This window comes from Enhydra lutris, unplaced genomic scaffold, assembly GCF_002288905.1.
Source record: "Enhydra lutris kenyoni isolate GAN:26980312 unplaced genomic scaffold, ASM228890v2 scaffoldscaffold27, whole genome shotgun sequence".
NCBI classification, from domain to species: Eukaryota; Metazoa; Chordata; class Mammalia; order Carnivora; family Mustelidae; genus Enhydra; species Enhydra lutris.
This window is the reverse complement of record NW_019154111.1, coordinates 17927686-17947561: the sequence shown is the minus strand read 5'-3', so window position 1 is coordinate 17947561 and position 19876 is coordinate 17927686. Positions and strand designations below refer to the sequence as shown.

At 36.5% G+C, this 19876-nt stretch overlaps 1 protein-coding gene across 1 annotated transcript in view; it reads right to left on the bottom strand.

Moving 5' to 3' along the window:
• The window catches only part of LOC111152104 (IQ motif and ubiquitin domain containing), a 42054-nt gene that overhangs the window by 20299 nt on the left and 1879 nt on the right, over positions 1-19876 (bottom strand). Inside the window, exons 3-8 of the mRNA XM_022510411.1 lie at positions 17673-17807; positions 14362-14523; positions 14103-14275; positions 13375-13530; positions 8407-8617; positions 2597-2772 (exon numbers count right to left, since the gene is read on the bottom strand). Coding sequence (XP_022366119.1) covers positions 2597-2772; positions 8407-8617; positions 13375-13530; positions 14103-14275; positions 14362-14523; positions 17673-17807 — 1013 coding nt within the window. The remainder of the gene's footprint in view (positions 1-2596; positions 2773-8406; positions 8618-13374; positions 13531-14102; positions 14276-14361; positions 14524-17672; positions 17808-19876) is intronic.

Below are 19876 nucleotides of genomic sequence, written 5' to 3'. Positions count from 1 at the left end.
GGTGACACTCATCCTCCCTGTCCACCGCACCTCAGAGGCCCCCAGCTCCTTTAAACATTCTGGATCTCTGCTGCCCTATGTCCATGCTACCCTTGTGGGTAAGGTTAATGATCAGACACGTAAGGAACACAGTTCCTGGTGGTGAAGCCGGATTCAAGATAAAGAAACTTGCTAAAGGAATAAGTTTAGTTTGAAATATGACTGGAAAAATATGAATATTATGCTTCCAGCTTTTCTAGAATGAAGAGTTTCAAGAATCTGAAATGACAGTATCTATAGTGCCTAATTTCTTGATAATACCTGAAATACGAAATTACACAACCATTATTTCTGTCCCTTTGTTTTCCTCCCTGCCTTCTCCACAAGCATTTAGTAAAACTCAATGATCAGCACCCTGCTAGGATAGGAGGACACAAAGAGAAAGACTGCTCTTGGTTAAGAAACTCAGTATCTAAGAATGATTCACAGATGTAAATACAGATATGTAAGTAGATATAACAAAAACTGACCACTATGTACTAAAACAAAAGTGAAACAGGGTCTCATGAAAGTGTATAGTACAGGCTAGAGTAGGACGATCAGCAGATCCCTTCTGGAAGAAGGGGCATCTGAGCTTGTTTTGAAGGGTACGTAGCTAGCTAGCTACTAAGGAGGAGGGAAAGGATGTTCTGTGTGGAGGCAACACTAGAGGCAGAAGCATGGAAGAAAGCACGTGGTCTTTCTGAGGCTGTGCAAGTGAATGCGCACAGCTGGAGGAGTGTAGCTATAGTTGCGAGGAGAGATGACAGTGAGACAACAGCAGGACAGGTGAGATGTGCTGAGGATCAATGACGAAAATCCTTGCTCCCTGAGGACAGTAAGGAGGGGCAGGAGCAGAGCTGTGTGTAGTGAGGTCACTAGGGCAGCGGTCTGGATGACAGAGGTGAGACTGGAGGCTGAGCCTCATTTGGAGACAGAAAGTGAGCCAAATGAGAAGGAAACCCACATTCAACTGAATCACTGTCAAGCTCACACACACATTACAAGACCTCTCATGACCGCCTCTGAGGGGACCCAGGGGAGCAAAAGAAAGGAACTGCTCCACAGCATTTCTTCAGAAGCCTCCCATCCTTTCATTTTCCAGCAGGATCACAAGGCATTCCACCAGGATTCAGATTAGCTGTGGTTCAAGTCTTCGCCTGCCTGGCCTGTTCGGGTACAGGCAAGGTCATCAGGGTGCTATGGCAGAGCCATTTCCCTATACGCAGTAGTAGTGGCTTTGAAAAGATAGAAATAAAGGACTGAGAAGATCATTAAAGTAATAAAACAAACTGGTTGGTGGTTGGATGGGATGTCAAGAGTAATGTCCAGGGGCGCCTGGGTGGCTCAGTGGGTTAAGCCGCTGCCTTCGGCTCAGGTCATGATCCCAGGTCCTGGGTTTGAGCCCCACATCGGGCTTTCTGCTCAGCAGGGAGCCTGCTTCCTCCTCTCTCTCTGCCTGCCTCTCTGCTTACTTGTGATTTCTCTCTGTCAAATAAATAAATAAAATCTTTAAAAAAAAAAAAAAAAAAAAGAGTAATGCCCAGGTGTCTGCCTGAAGCAAATGCATAGATGACGAAACATCCATGAAGACAGATTATGTGAGTGCTACAAAATAGGATCAGTTTGGAGATGAGGAACCAGTGAGATGGTTTAATTTCAGTGGTGACATGTCAACTTAAGGTGTATTCTTGGGACACCCAGAGAGCAATAACAATAGGCAATTGGATATGTGATTTGGAAGCTCCTGAGAGGGGTCTGGTTTGGACCTGCAGGGAGTTCCAGCCTGTAGGTAGTAGTTAAAGCCATAAGAAAAATTGAGATCAAACAGAAGAGTGTATTAGTAAAATGAGAGGGCATTTATAGTATCAAAAAAACAAGATTTTTAAGAATGAATATGCTCAAATAACAAGAAGCATACAACTAGAGTCACTATAGGCAAAGATATTGAAGAACTCTATCTCTTTTCTTCTTTTCTGGAATAGCTTTTAATTGTTGGGAAAGATCAGATTTACAAAAGGAGATTGGTCACTATGGAAACACACTATGCAATCAATATCAAATGGGCCATTTCAACACGAAAAGGTAATTAGTTTTTCCCTTAAGTGTACGTTTTCATGGTTTTCAATAATCATATATGCTTTTGATCAGAAAGTTCTAGTCAGTTAATGACCTGGTGAGCAAAAGCAAAAACACAAATCTCTTTTCCCCAGGTTGCTTTCTATGAGACATCCCAAACCCAGACATTCTGTGACTTCAATAACTCTCCATTTCATCAGGGTGTGCAATTCATCTAACTTCCAGACCAGCCTAAAGCTAAATGAACAGTCACAAGGAAGGTAGCTTTATTTTTTCCTTCATGGCCAAAACCTTTTAGTTAAGAACATATTGATTTCATGTTAATTGTCAACTATTAGTCTAGGCCACAGTTAAGTCTAAAACTGTAACAGAAAAAAGGAAAACACACACATAAATTTTAAACATGTAAATTTGTACAATGTAAGTCTCTTCTTTAGTTTATTAATCTACATTTTTAAACTCAGGACATTCTTATTTAAATAATTGTTACTTTACTAACCTTATCTAAAAAAGCTTGTATCGATGCTTCCCGGTTTGCCATATATGCAATGTATCTATGCCTCCCAATGGAAGCAATTATCTGGGTCTCTTTCTCCAGAAGTTCACATAGAGCAGCTTTCCTTTCAGCTCCAGTGAAAGACTGGTTAATGCGTACAAATTCTTCTTGCTTCCAGACTAGAAGAATAACGTGAAAAACTCTTGAGTTTTTAAAATCCCACATCTTTTCAGAAAAATTTTTTACCTCATATCCTGACAAACAGTATTTTATTTGTATGTCAATTTAAATAAAATTATACATGAATATAAGCATCCATATTGTACACCTGACATATGAAAAAATAGGATAAAATGGAAGCTGAGAAACTTAAAGCAATAAAATTAGAGTCAAATAAAGGGAAGACGAAGGAAATCAGCCCAGATAATGTTACATTATGCTCTCCCCAGTACTGAAAAATATACGGTTTGGGTTTGTAGCAGCCATGATCCCCCTTCAAGAATATGTGTTTTTGCCAACTAAGCCAAATAAGGCAGTCAGAAAGACAAATACCATATGATCTCACTCAGATGTGGAATTTAAGAAACAAAACAAACGAACCAAGGGGGTAAAAAAAGAGAGAGGGGAAAACCAAGAAACAGACTCATAACTCTAGAGAACAAACTGATGGCTACCAGAGAGGAGGTGGATGGGAGGAGGGGAAACAGTTGATGGGGATTAAAGCATACACTTTGTGGGGTGCCCTGTGGGCTCATTCGGTGGAGCCTGTAACTCTTGATCTTGGAGTTGTGAGGTTGAGCGCCGCCTTAGGTATAGAGCTTACTCAGAAAAAAAAAGAAAAAGGAAAAAGAAAATAAAATGATAAAAAAAAAAAAGAAGAATTTCCCTCAGGAAGATAACCCCCCAAAAGAAGATACACAGAGGGTAACATGTTATTTCCTTCCCATATATATGTATATAAATATATAAATGTGGTTAATATTTTAATATATATACATTTCCCATATATTTGTGTGTGTGTGTGTGTGTGTGTATATATATATATATATATATATATATGTATATATATGTTTACTATTCTGATATATGTGAAAATACCTATCACTAAATTGTTTTTTACCTTTCCAGCTAAATTCCTCCATAAGATGACTCAAATTTCTTAGTCTTAAAACTAATGATTATTATTTTTTTTAAGATTTATGTATTTATTTTAGGGGCACCTGGGTGACTCAGTTGGTTGAGCAGCTGACTCTTGATTTAGGCTCAGGTCATGATCTGAGGGTCCTGGGATCAAGCCCATAAGGGGCTCTGTGCTCAGCCAGGAATCAGCTTGAGATTCCCTCTCTCCCTCTGCCCCTACCCCTACTCATGTTCTCTCTCTAAAATAAATTGTTGTTTCTGGCCTTCTTGTGTTATAACCACTGCCTCTGATAATATCTAGTTTTAAAGTTTTATCAAACTACTACTTCTTCCTCTCAACTTTCCATTTGAAATCATCCTGATCAGGCCAAGGACATGCCACTGATATTCTTTATAAGAATCCACTCTGTCCCTTACCAGGAATACATTATTCAGACACTGTACAGCTTTGTCTGTTGAAAAAGAAGATTTTTAAATTTAAAAGCTAAATTGTCTTCAGCAAAAGGGTTGCAAATTTAAGGCCTAAATTATGTTATGTAAGTCCAGAAAATCTATGATTGATGAGTTTATCCTTTAAGAGTAGTTCTACCAACCAAAAGAACTTTTAAAAATTTGACAAAATCCATATATCCAAAGGCAGTATATGAATGAAGAGAAAAATTGCTTGCTTGTGGAAATAATAACTTAGAATATTTATCTCATGGGATTATATAGATGTTCCCAGAAAGCAAATAAAAATTGAATGATATAAGTAAGCCTATTTTACTTCCAGTTTTACATTAGAATCCTTTGGGGCCAATAATAAATTTAGGCCACTAGGCTATTACTTAAGCTATTCCACCAACCTCGAATAGCAATATACTGCTCTCCTAAGATTAATACTTAAGTCCTGGTGCATATATATATATATGCACTCAAATTCATTTATACTCATATATATCCAGACTTCACATTTTGCTCAAATTATTAGTATGATTTTTTAAAAGGGAACAATCCAGTGAAGCTAATTAGAAATTAAAATAACGGGCTTGCATTCCAACAAAATTCTCCATTAGATGAACAACCTCCTGTAAATTTACAGTAAGGAATAGAACATGACATCAGAGAAATTGCATGTCCCAACTACCGATAAGGAATAGAAACACACAGGAATCAGAGTAGATGGACAAAACTTACTTTCTTTCTGAATTCACAGTTTCCAGACCTATACAGAAAAAACATTTACGAAAACAAAAGAGATTCTGCCCCCTTTTGTAAAACATATGTTCCATGGGGATGATGATGATAAAAACAAAAACAAAATTGGAATATTGAATTAGTTTTCTAGGACTGCTATAACAAAGTATCATACACTGGGTGGCTTAAAAAACAGAAATTTATTTATGTCCTCACAGTTCTGGAAGACAGAAGTTCAAAATCAAGGTGATGGCAGGGTTAGTTTCTTCTGAGGGCCTCTCTCCTGGTCTAAAGGGACACCATCCTCCAAAGTCTCTACATGATCTTTTGTGTGTGTGTGTTTGTGTGTGTGTCTCCTAATCCCCTCTCCTTATAAGGACATCAGTCATACTGGTTAGGGCTTATCCATGTGACCTTATTTTTTTCCAAGTTACTTTTTCAAAGGTCCTGTCTCCAAATTCAGCTATATTTTGAGGTACTAGGGGCTAGGACTTCAACATGTGAATTTTTGGAGGAACACAATTCAGTACATAACAGATGTCAATAGCCACCAATATTTTTAAAGAAAAAGATATTAAAGGAACTAGTTCAATTGAAAGAATATATTTTATCTCCTTAATTTATCGTCTTGGACAAATCATCCAATTTCCAGGTCTGAAGTTCAACTATAAAATGAAAGGACATGACTAGTCCTAAAGTCTATACACATTCTAAAATTTCTGAGATCTAAACTTGCAATTTTCAAATAAGAAATAGCAGAACATACAACCTTTTGTCCACCACTAGCAGTTTATAATCTGCTTTTTAAAATCCTCATTCACAGACTGAAAGCCTAAATGGAGAGAATCAAGAAAGATTCAGTGAACGCCCAGAGCCAGAGTACGTCAATGGACTCCAGAAGATAGAAGTCAAGATAGATTGAGATCAAGAAATAATAATTAGAGAAGGTCAGAAAATGCCATCAGCACAAGTTAAAACAAGGCAAAGGGTTAGCAGATTCAATTCAACAAATATTTACTACATAAAATGAGCAAGCGTCTTATCAGGTGCCCTCCGTACAAATGTAGACAGTTAAGAAAGTGGTGTTTACAGAGAATCATGGAGAAGGAAAACGGGCTCTGAACCTAATTCGTGCTGTCAAGAGAAGCTTCTTAAAGATAATGATCCCTATGCTGAAGTAAGAGTGACAATTCAGATCAATGAAAGGAGTCACCTTCAACATACTGCTACAAGAAAAAGAAAAAAAAAAAACATAAAAACAAAATAGTGTTGCCTGGAAATGGTCTTGATTTTGACCCATTACATTTTCTTACATACTTATATTCATTTTCTTAAAATGATATATTTTGCTTTTATTACCGAGGGACATATTACCCAAAGGAAAAATAATTAGGGGCTAGAATTCAAATTATGCAATTGCCACTAGGAGCCACAAGAGGGCAGCAGTTTCAAAGACAACAACAAAACAACTTCTAAATTATTGAATTTTAATTTAGAATTTCAGGGCTGGAAATAAACTAAGAAATGCTTCTTTTATGTAAGAAATTTCATTTTCTCCCATACAAATCATGTGTAGACATACAAAGTATGTATGTTCTACTTTAATATAGAAAATGGTATAAAATTATTTACCATATAACAGTAACTTATGTATGTCTTTACGCTTTTAAAGTACTTTCATAAATGCAATATTTATTTTCACTTTATAAAGCCCTGTGCAGTAAATATGCCAAAGATCATTAAGTCCTTTTTTTTTTTAAATGTCTTTTTTTATTTATTTAACAGACAGAGATCACAAGTAGGCAGAGAGGCAGGCAGAGAGAGGGGGAAGCAGGCTCTCTGCTCAGCAGAGAGTCCGATGTGGGGCTCGATCCCAGGACCCTGAGACCATGACCTGAGCTGAAGGCAGAGGCCTAACCCACTGAGCCACCCAGGCACCCCTCATTAAGTCCTTTTATAGATGAAGAACCTAAGGCTTAGAAGTGAGCGACTTGTCCAAGTTAATAGCCATTAAGTAGAAAAAGTAGAACCTCATTCAGCATATTTTCTGTTGTTTGCACAACTGTCAACCGAGCAAAATAACAATAAAATATCCTTTGATTTTTTTCATATGTGAATTTGGAAAATTATTTGAATAGAGTTCTGTTATACCAGAACTTTAGTTTCTTGCTTGTTAATAAGACCTTTCACAGACACTTTGCCAACAGTACTGTCTTTTAACTCTTAACACTTAGAAACAAACTTTGTTTTCATCTGAGAGAAAATGAAAATGGAAGTGAAGTTTAAAGTAAAACAGAAAGTATTTGTGGAGGTCAACAATTAGGAGAAAGGGGAGGCAGACGTAAAGCTGAAGGAGAAGGCTGTTACCTCAAACACTGCCACATTTCTAAAGCCACTCAATTTTGCATGTTACCAAAGAGAACAATGTATTAGTATTGCTTGTTAGACCAAGTGTTTAATTGTTTCATCTTTTGGTAAATATCATGTTACCATATAGCTATTTAAATAGACCCAATATCTGATACCTAAATTTGAACATGTTCTGTTACTCAATCTAGAGATGGCTGCATTTCAACATCTTTGGGTTTCCCCTCAGGGACCCACTCATTCATTCTATTAATATTTGTTGGGCTTGTGAACCAAGCACAGAAAAAGAAATCATCCAAAAAAAAAAAAAAAAAAAAAAAAAACTAAGTTATTCTCTCATGGAGATTACCATCTGGTGGTGAAAATTAATGTTAAACAAAAAGATGTGTTATTACAAACTGTGGTAGTAACATAAATGAAAAGTTTTGGGTACAGTGGGAACCGTGATGACAACAGGAAATCCAGGTTCTTCTGTCAGTCACAGAAGCCTCTGACAAAATTTAAGCTGAGATTGGAAGGAGGCAATGGGAAAAGGCTTCAAGAACAGTGTAGCTACTGCCCTGAGTAGGCAGTGCTTGGCCAGTCAAGTAACTGAAGCTTTTAATTGTGTCAATGACTAGCACACATCTTGTGGAAGAAATAAGGCATAAGTCACTTGTGTTGAGACAATACATTTATACTGATCATTAATGGGTGGGAATTAAAAGGTATTGCCCATCTCCCCTCTAAAGAGCGGACTCAGAGACAGGCTGTTAAACTGAGGGATTCCAAATTGCTCAGCTCTGAGTTCACAAATTGCCAAGACCATCAGAGAATCAGATTGGACAATACTTCTCTTTTTACCTCACAGGGATGATCAAATGAGATAATACACCAAAACCACGTAATTTACAGAGCAGTATACACATTTTATTTACCCATTGCTAATATAAAAGCATTCCCAATTTTATTCCTGCCTTAATTCTTGTCCCAAATGTAAAACATTATTTATCTCTTTAAATTCTCTAGTCGAAGATTCCTACGACATCATCCTGAAATAATGTTTTCTTTCTGTCTTTAATAAACCTGTTTTTCCTACTGGTGAAAACTTATAAAACTAATATTTTATGTGAAGGCTATTTCAAACTCACGTTCCAGGGCATTATAAAGAAGCTCAAAATCTTCTTTTGTTTGAGGATTATGCCTCCGGTAGTAGTCCAATTTGATCCATTCCTCTTTTTCTTGTATTTTCCTTACTTCTTCCTCTGCTTCCCACTTGAATCTTAACATTTTCTGTCTTTTTAAATTCTCTACCACAACTTTAGCATGCCATTGTCTATAGTAAGTCTGTAGCACTATTACCTATAGTTAAATTAAAAGGAAATAAAAAGTATTCATTATCAACTATATCAGACAATAACAAAAGGCAATGGTGATTATTTCTATTTCAGTGTGTAATTACTAGAGAGTACCGAGAGTCTAGGTTTGCCCTATGCCAGGTGTTCTCACACACATTAGACATATAAGCTGTGGGTACTGCACATCAGCAACTTGGCTTTGAAATCTAGCAAATATGCTTTCCTAGGAGGCAGTTAGCACAATGATTAAGAGCACAGGCTCTGGAGTAAAATTTAGGTCTAAATCTGCCCTCCGCTACTCACTAGTTTTTTTAAATTTTGATTTTGCATATAAAGCCCTCAGCTTAACCCTGATATATCACAAGTCCTCAATAAATACCATTATTGTTATGAAAATTAATTGTCTCTAGTTTATCTTAACTATCATTAGCTTAGGCTCATAATTAAAACAAAATTTCATTAACTAAATACAAGGCAGGTAGGTTATGTGTAGAAGCCACCAAAGGCAGGTTAGATAAAGGAAAGACTTAAGCAAACACGTGTTTGTTAAACTGTGAGAAATATAAGTATGTCTGAGGTTACAGTACAGTACTAAATCCTCAAGAAACTTGCAATGCAGCTAAGAGAGCTCATATTTGTATTTACTAAACATGTAAATAAAATGTGGAGAGGCTAGATCAAAATTGAGGACAGAGAATATGCTGACTCATCCCTTTACTATAGCCTAATCCTTGGTAATTACAGAAAATCATGTAAGCAGAAATCAATAAGGACATGGGGTCATACTAAAGGAGTCCTCCAAAGGAACAGAAACTCTGAAGAATTCCCTCAAGAAAGGAGACCGGTAGAATAAATTAAAGAATCTATGCCTAATCGTCCACGGGAAGGTGGAAAGGCAAGTCAGAAAATACAGAAGAGTGAAAGACTACTCCAGCCCTTAACCAATCAGGCCCCTCTGAGGGATGTTCCGGCAATTGATAAGGTAACTGATTGAGAAATGCAGCAACAGAAGTATTTGCCTCTAGGCAAGAACAGTTAGTGTCCCAGAGGCTGGTGACACCCAGGAATCCGAACAGAAGCTCCCTCTTCAGAACACTACCTCTCTTCCACAATCAAGGCTTGGCCATCCCCTAAAACTACTCCATAAGGCTGTAGTAAACAAATATGTTAGCACACTGGACAGTGGGGACTTCAAATACCCTGCCTACACACCGAAGAATAACCAAACATTTGGGAAGAGCCCAAAAAATATAAGGCAGCTCATTCAACAAAGAAAAGTTTACTTTTATATGAAACAGAATTACTAGAACAGTGGTTCTCAAAGAGTAATGGTCAGACCAACAGTTTCATCTGGAAAACTGTTATAAATGCAAATTATCAGGCCCCACACCAGAGCTACTGAATGAGAAATCCTGGATAGGGCACAGATTCTGTATCTTACAAGTTCTCTTGGTGTTCCTGATGCCTGCGAAAGTTTTAGAACCACTGTACTACAGTAAAACAAAACAAAACAAAAATCAAGACCAGACTAGAAAGAGTTAACATTTTCAGAGAATAAGGGGGGGGGGGCACTATTGAATCAATATTTAAAAACCAACAAAAAGGTTTTATAAAATTTTTATTTTTTCTTAATTTAAATAAAAATCAATAGAATGCATTTAACTTGGGTGCTATTACACTTATTAAATTAGTGACACTAAAACACAGTTGTTTAAACAATAAATACAAGTTTTTCCCTTCTTATATCATAATCCAGGGATTAGCAAGCAGTTTAGAGCTGGTAGAAAGCTCTATTATATTCAACAAATGGCTTCCTACTTTTATGACCTAGGTGGCTGGCCCATTTCTCATCATCTTCCAACCAGTAGCAAGGGAGAAAAAGACAAAAGAATGGCAACTCAGGCATGGGTTGCAATGTCACAAACAACAGTAATCTCAGTACAAAAAAAAAAAAAAAAAAACCCACAAAAAAACAAAAACAAACCAGCCAGCAACTCAGCTGGGATTGTCTTCTGGAGCAAGCAATAGACAGGCAGACTAGCCAGAAATTAATCAGGGAGATCAGGAAAATGAGATAGCCATAGTGAGCTGTGATAACCTCCCAAATATCCCTAGTAGCATAAAGGCTGAACACATGTACAAGGATAAACACATACTCAGAGAGTGGAAAAGGTGTTCCCTGTTTCCATATCCCAGGCTGTGAGGTCTTGTGCAGCAGAAACGCAAGAAGAAAACCCAGCAGAAAGTAAAAGCCAGGATATACAGAAACTGAACTTGTCTGGACTTTGAATGCATCTTTCAATATACACATGGGTCCATTAGCTAAAGTGGAAGTTTTTGTTTTTGTTTTGTTTTAAAGTGGAAGCTTTACTAGATCAAGGAATTTGAGCACAACCTCTGGTCAATCATTACCTAACCATTAGGGAATGCTAAACCAGGGGTCCTCAGGAAGGCAAACTTAGAAATAGAAAAACAACAACAATAACAAATTGACCAGAGACATCAATGACTTCCTACTGTGATAGAGACAGACCCTAAAGCAGGTTTTAGCAATGGCACTGTTGATACTTTGGACCAGGTAATTATCTGTTGCAGTGGGGCTAGGGTTCCTATGCTTATAGGATGTCTGGCAGCATCCTTGTTTTCTACCCATTAAAGCATGGTAGCACCCCCCACATGTCATCATATCAAAAATGTCTCTGACAATGTAAAATGTTGCTAATAAGCACATGAAAAGATATTCAATATCATTAGCCATCAGGGTATGCAAATCAAAACCACAATGAGATATCCCTTCAGACTTACTAGGACATCTGTAATGAAAAATATAGACAGTAATAAGTGTCGATGAGGATGTGAAGATATGTGAAGATATTGGAATCCTTGTCCACTGCTGGTGGGACATAAAGTGGTGCAGCTGCTTTGAAAAACAGTCTGGCAGTTCCTCAAAAAGGTTAGACATATACTTACCAAATGATCCAGCAATTACACTCCTGGACATACACCCAAGAGCAATGAAAATATATGTCCACATAAAAATTCGTACACAAATGTCTATGGCAGCTTTATTCCTAACAGCCAATAAGTGGAAACAGCTCAAATGTCCATCAACCGATAAATAAACAAAATTCAGTATATACATTGGCATGGATACAATAGGTATATCCAGTTGAGTATATACAATGGGATATTATTCTGTAATATAAAAGAATGAAGTATTGGTACATGTCACAACATGGAAGAGCCTTGAAAACATTATGCTATGTTTTTAAAAAGCCAATCACAAAAGATTACATATTGTATGATTCCATGTATATGAAATATCCAGAATAGGTAAACCAACAGAGGCAGAAAGTAGATTAGTGGTTTCCTAAGGCAGAAAACATTGGAGGGAAATAGGGACTGACTGCTATTGGGTCAGGATTTTTTTTTCTGGGATGATGAGAATATTCTAAATATTGTATAACTCTGTATGTAATAAAAATCATTGAATTGTATACTTTTTAAAAAGTACATATTATCTTGAAAAAAGGGTTTTAAATGGGAAAAAAACCAAAAGAATTAATATGGTTCATTGGAAAATACCTATTTAACATAAAAGACAGCAAAGGAAGAAGAGAGGACAAGAGAGACATCTGACATACAGAAAACAAATAGCAAATGGCTGATATAATCCAACCTTAATAATTACATTAAATATAAATGTATTAAATACTTCAATCACAAGGTAGAGATTATCAGACTAGATAAAAAGACAAAATCAAATTATATTGTCTATAGAGAAATATTCTAGATTAAGACTCAAATAGGTTGAAAGTAAAAGGGCAGAAAAAGATAGACCATGCAAACAATAACATAAAAGAGTTGGAGTGGCTATGTTAATATCAGAGAAAACAGACTTTGGTGTCCTTTTGGTTTCAATTACTCTGGAAAGCCCCCTAGGTGATTCTACTGTCCCAATGATTAAGGCCAAGGTATAGAGAAGACAAAGCTAACAATGCCCAAAGGTAACACACAAACCCTTAGGAATCCCTAAGAGAAAGGGAAGGAAGGATTAGGGGCATTTAGGATTAGGGTTCCTTCTACTGGGGGGAGACTGGAGATAAAAACTGCTTTTAATACCAGTGAAACAGAACTCACAATAATAAAGATTCTCTCCTTGACCAAACTCTAATCAGGCCCCTCTGAGCAGTTTTTTAATTAGGCCTCAACTTTTGGGCTTCTGTGATCATGTCTGAATTGTTCAATTTTAGCAAAAGCCTGCTCAGTCAGTTTAACCAGGATCCCATCCTCAATATTTAATGAGGCTCTTATAATATATAAGAAAATTTGATCTTATAATATACTTATAATATATGGCTCCAGACAATGCCTAATCAACTCTGGTCTGCCTTCAGTAAAAAATCCTGTTTAGGATGGTTTAGCCAGAATCTCCCCTTACCTCTGATGTTTTCTTAGTAATTTTCCATCCACCAACCTCTACCCTACTCCTTGGCTGTAAATTTCCACTTTTCCTTGTATTTAGAGTTGAGCCCAGACTCTTTTCCCCGACCAAAAAACCCCATTGTAGTAGCCCCTCCTAAAAGTCTGCCTTACCATCTTCCGTATGTGTTACGAGTAATTTTTTCTTTAACAGCACCCATGTGGGTTGTTTTGTAAGCTAGTGTGGCTTAAGGAAACACACAAAGATGCACACAGAGCAACTGGCTCATTTCTCTCATTATTAGTAATAGTATTCGCTCATAATAAGAGTTATCTTACCGACTGTAGTCTTTGAGCATGGTATTCTGCTGCTGAAAAATAATTTCCTGGTGTTACCAGTTTATCAATCATGTTTGATACATACACACCAATTTTAGTCATCTGCGTGGATGTTGTATTTGTAGTCTGTTGGAGCTTTTTTCTCTGAAGAACTGTCTAAAATCAAAACATAAAAATGTAAATATCCACTATGTACACATCTAAGTGAGTAAAGAGGACATTTTTCTGTGTTGAGTTAATTTTTTGTTATTATTTGAATTACTGTATAATTCCTTGGAAGATTTTAACTTAATTTTTTTAGGTTTTTATTTAAATTCCAGTTAGTTAACATACAGTGTAATATTAGCTTCAGATGTACAACAGAGTGACTGAACACTTCATGCATCACAACAAGTGCACTCCCTAATCCCCATCACCTATCTACCCATCCCCTCACCTCCTCCCCTCTGGTAACCATCAGTTTGTTCTCCATAGTTTAGAGTCTGTTTTTTGGTTTGCCTCTCTCTCTCTCTCTCTTTTTTCCCCTTTGTTTGTTTTGTTTCTTAAATTTCACATATGAATGAAATCAGACAGTATTTGTCTTTCTCTGACTTATTTCGCTTAGCATAATACTCTTTAGCTCCATCCACATCATGGCAAATGAGGCAATTTTTAATTTTAGAGAGGTACACAGAACATCTGTTCATTCTGCAGTTTCAAAAACCTACACAGAAAAATAAAAATATTACCTGGGTATCCCTACAAAATACATTGTCTTTTTTGGGGATCTTTTTAGGTACAGTTTGCGTTCCAGCATTGTGATATTCTATTCCTGTTATTTTATGTCTGAATCCACCAAGAAACGGTTTGTGAAAGTCAGATTTTATAATCTCAACAGCTACCTCCTGGTACTCAGTAATGCCTAAGGGGGTAAAACCAAGACTGAATGAAAGTTCACCTACAAAGGGACTCTAAAATACTTTATCTAAAAGACATGAAGTAACTAACCAGTTTGTACTCTGACAGTTATGATTTGAGAGGCATCATTTAATCCTTGTATTCTTTTGATTGGAAATAGATCTGGATCTGTAGAAAAAATTTCCACTTGTACAATATCTTGTGGCTTAACTCCATGTTGCAGTAGAGTCTCATTATTTTTAAGAATCATTCCTAAAAATGACATGAAATTAGAAGTGCTATGACAAAGAAATAACCATATATACTCATTGTAAGGGGATGGAAAACATCAAAGATGATTGTATGAACACATATAGTTCAATTACTGAATAGAATATTGATGATGTCTACCCCTTGCTGTAATGTTAGTACAGAAAGTGCCACAATGGGAAAAGTTAAGATGCAAGAATTCAGCACTATAAGTAAAGCTACAACTCTCATAGGATTTCTCATCAGAAATACAAATATAGAATAACCATGCAACTCTATAACTATTTAAAAATAAAAACATATCCTATGAGCAAAATCATATTCTAAACATTGAGTCTCTAAAAAATCACAATGTGTTATATGTGAACATGGACATATCTAGATCAGGAAAAATTTGATTATTTTCATACCTATTCCTCTCTCCAGTGCAGAAAAGCATATACTCAGAATTCCATCCTTCCCTTTCTGCTTCTATAATAAGGAACTCATATAAATAAATTCATGAAAAAGTGGAGTTAAGGCTTAGGTTTGTGCTGGAAAAAAGTGTACATCACTTTATTTTTATGTTATTTTATATCTTTTTTAGTTCTATCTCCCTTCATTGGTATATCCTGTAAATTTACTCAAATTTTACTTCTCTATTTCAAGGTATACAAAACTATATATAATGTTATTGGCTGCTGTTTTGATAGAATCTCTATCACTCTTCCGATGCATGGTCTTCCTAAATTATAGGTAGGAACTCGAACATACCAAAGATTTTGTGACACTCATTCTTAGAAATATATCAGATACCACCAGTCCATTTTCGCTATGTTTAAGAAAGCACAAAGACCCGAAATTCTTAACTCAAAAAAGTAACCTGAATATTATATGGACTATGTGAAAGGTTGCCCCAGAATATATCCATGTCCTAATCCCCAGAACCTATGAATGCTAACTTATATAGCAAAGATGTCTGTAAATTTTATTAAGTTAAAAAGTTTGAGATGAGAGATTATCCTGGAATATCTATGTAGGTCCTAAATGTAATCACGAATGCCCTGAGAGAGGAAGAAAGGGAGATTTGACTACAGAGGAGAAGATGATAAAAAACAAAAGTAGAGATTTGAAGAGGCTCTACTGCGTGCTTTAAAGAGGGAGGAAGGGGCCATGAGCCTATGAATACGGTGTACAACTCTAGAAGCTGGAAAAGATAAGGAAGCAGATTCTTCCCAGAACTTCCAGAGGGAAAACAGCCCTGCCCACATGTTGGATTCATCTGACTGAAACTGACCTATGATTTCTGACATCCAGGACTGTAAGAGAAATCATGTGTTAAGTTATTAAGCTTGTGGTTAATCATTACAACACCCATAGGAAAACAATATAGATTCCCAGAGCCCTCGTCATTCCTCTAGTTTGTGTAGGAGGCTTAATCCCACCAAATTTGAACTCCAATTCTAGTACTAGAAAAAAGCACCTATGTTAGAGAGCAGCTGACATAGAATCAAGCTCTTCTATTATCACGGCTTACATAAGCCTGTTACTCAGTGGTGATGACTGGCACCTACACATAAAGGTTGGTCATGAAATACAAAGAACAGAGAGTCTCAAATACCACTGGGTAGCTACTCCAGTCTCAAAGTGCTCTCTCCTCCAATTTTGAACTTCATCTTATAGAGAATGCCAAGCAAGCAGTTTCAAACTCCGTTTTTGGAGTCATACCTATATTTAAGTTCAGATTCTACCATTCATTTGCTGTGTGAATTTGTGTAAATTTCCCAAGCTTTAGTTTCCTTCCTTCAAAAAAAGTTAGTAACAATACCTACCTCAAAGGGTTGTTGTATGGACTGAATGATAATGTGATAATGTAGATAAAACATTCTGTAGATGGACTAGCACATAGTACATCTCAATAAATTAACCATCATGATTATTACTAATAACTATTTAAATTTTAGCGTTGTTTCTCTACCCGAGCTTTAATAGTCAGTTGTTTGAATACATGAGCATCTTAGTATTACAACATATTCATTATAATAGCTTTCTAAAAATAATTTTGAAATTGAACTGATTATTTTCTCCGATTTGATAAGGAGGAATTTAATAGGTATGGTTTACTCATTTTTAGTGTTTAGGATTTTCCCACATGCAGAAAAATGTTTTTATTTCCCTGGAAAGTTTTTTTTCTGGCATCTTTATAAGTTAATACAAAAACTTCAAAACTAAAATATTAGCATCTGTACAGACATATTCTACAGAAACATTTATTTAGCTAGGCTGCTCTCGCTCTCTCTTTCACAGTTACAAAGACTATGTCCTCTCAGGACACGAGGCTACTATAAAGTGGGCTACTCAATACTGCCCATAAAAAAGAAATCAACTTGAGGGGCGCCTGGGTGGCTCAGCGGGTTAGGCCGCTGCCTTCGGCTCAGGTCATGATCTCAGGGTCCTGGGATCGAGCCCCGCATCGGGCTCTCTGCTCAGCCGAGAACCTGCTTCCTCCTCTCTCTCTGCCTGCCTCTCTGCCTGCTTGTGATCTCTCTCTGTCAAATAAATAAATAAATAATTAAAAAAAAAAAAAAAAAGAAAAAAGAAATCAACTTGAACACCATGGGAAAGAGAGTTGACCTTAATGTATCAAGACTGACAGAGAAACCATCTTTAAGTCCTTTTCTTATTCCATACATACTCATTCCTCAACTTCTCTCAAGCTCATTGTCTCCCACTCCCCGCACAGAACCTACTTCTAGCCACTCTAAACTTCTTACAACTTCCTCCAGAGTCCCAGATTTTCTAACTTCTTTGGGACTTAGCACAAATATTACCACTTTTATTAAATGAAGCTTTCTAGACTCCCAGTTTCTTTCCTCTCTGTTCTCACAGTTTTTTGTGCATATCTCCATTAAGACATTTACACATTATGTGGTATTATTACATCATCTTTCTGACTAGTCTGTAAACAATTTCAGAATGAAGATTTTGTTTCATGTTTCTTTACATCTTCAGTTCTTAGCTAAGTATTTAGAACAAGTATGTCCTCAATAAAAATGTGTTGAATGAATGCATAATCATAATATAATGTTCAAAGAGTAGATATTAATTTAACAAATCAAAGATCTTGATTATGCACATGATAAAACTAAAGTTTTATTAGCTTCCCAACTTACCTGAATATCTTATCTGCAGTATATTAGATGGGATCTTTAGTAGATACGAAAAATGATCCTTGAGGTATTTTATAGTGATATCTATTTTAAAAGGCATTATAATTTCCTGGCCCACAGGAAAAAGTACAACTTTTACTGTAGATAAAAAGAGAAAAGAAAGAACTATAGTCAAAAGCAAGGGTCAGCAACCTACAGTCCACAAGCAGAGAGAGAATGATGGAGCAAGTTGACCTTAATTTCCCCCAACCCCAGCTCCAAGTTCCAATCTTTTTTCCATTCTCTGCTATGAGGATCCATGCGTATTCAGAATTACCTTCTCACTCAGAATTCCACAAGAAATAGGAAATAAAACTAAATTGCTTTTAAAGAGTCCCAATATTTGATATCATACTGGTATTAATTGGTACTAATCTGGTATTGGTATCTGGTATTATATTATTCAGATATAAATAGAAGAACATCTCAGAAATGTACTGAATAGCAGAACGGGAGGCCCGGAGACCTAAGGGGTGTCCCTGAAGCTGTGATGTGCATGTGCAAGCTTTGATTATATATTGATAGCATGCATCCATAAGTCAGTGCATATTCATGAAGTTAGGAAAATCCAATAGAGAAATTTTCAAAGAAAAAGATATCTAAGTCCACTCTTCTTCCCATAATTGATTTATGACTATGGCTGCCAAAATGTAAAACAGAAAAATCACTGTTCATTACAAATATCTAGAATAACTAATACAAATCTACTTTTCACAAAAATGGACATTACGTGGCTCACTACCCATTCTATAAAATAGGAAATCAAGACACTTACATATTGATAATAAAGAAAACCTTTATAGAAGCTTCTTATAATGGGGTAAACTTTCTCTTTTATATCTACAGATTTTTAAATTTTAATGGAGAAGATGTAATGAGTAAGATGTAGAAGTGAGTGACAAGTAAGAGGGCAGAGTGTACACTGTAGACCAAAAAAGTTTTGTACATTTCTAAATTCCTGACATATGACAATTTTCATAAAGCTAAATGACACATTTATCAATAACCCTAAAATAAAATTTAACTAGGCATTGATAATGCTGAGGTTCTTTGAGATTGTTAAAACTTATTTTCATAGCTATCAACAAAGAAAACACTCTCACAGATGTTAAATTATCAGAAAGCTAGTCTAGTTGTTTTATAGAGTCAAAATTCTATGGTTAACATATTTTAACATTTTCATGGCAGTGATTTCCTAAGCTTTGGGAAGGGGAGGTATGTGAAGGAATTCATGAACCCTAGAAAGCACAGGGCCAAGACAACTTAGTTCTAATTTCCATGTGCTTGTTAAAAACTACAGTATCAGGCAATCACAAAGATATCAAAAAATGGAGCCCAGGGACTGCCTGGCTGGCTCAGTCAGGAGAACATGTAATCTTGATCTCAGGGCTGTAAGTTCAAGCTGCACATTGGGCACAGAGATTACTTTAAGAAACAAATGAACAGGTATTCTTGACTGGATTATTTGGTTTTTGGGTGCTGAGTTGGTAAGTTCTTTATAGATCTTGGATACCAAGATGAAGCCTCTTACACTGTTGGTGGGAGTCCAAGCTGGTACAGCCACTCTGGAAAACAGTATGGAGGCTCCTCAAGACTTTAAAACTAGAGCTACCCTATGACCCAGCAATTGCACTACTGGGTGTTTATCTCAAAGGTACAGATGGAGTGAAAAGAAGGGGCACCTGCACCCCAATGTTCATAGCAGCAGTGTCCACAATAGACAAACTGGACACTGCTGCTATGGTGGAAGGTGGAAATATGTAAAAGTAACAAGATATGAAGAATGAGCCCTGAATATGAAACGAGGAATCTGGAGTCAAGTTCCATTCCAAATCTTTCTTGCTAGCTATGAACAATTAATTCCAAAGAGGCATGCAAAAGAACTACAATTATACTCAAGAATCTGTCCATTTTCCAAAGTTCCTAAACATTTTAAAAACATACTTTACTTAGGAAAAAATGGATCAATATCAACTTAAAATTTAATGGTGTTCATCTATTTTGGGAAAATAGATAGAACAGAATAGAGTATCTTCACACTTAATTAAGAGATCAGGGGCACCTGGGTGGCTCAGTGGGTTAAAGCCTCTGCCTTCCGGCTCGGGTCATGATCCCAGGCTCCTGGGATGGAGCCCCGCACTGGGCTCTCTGCTCGGCGGGGAGCCTGC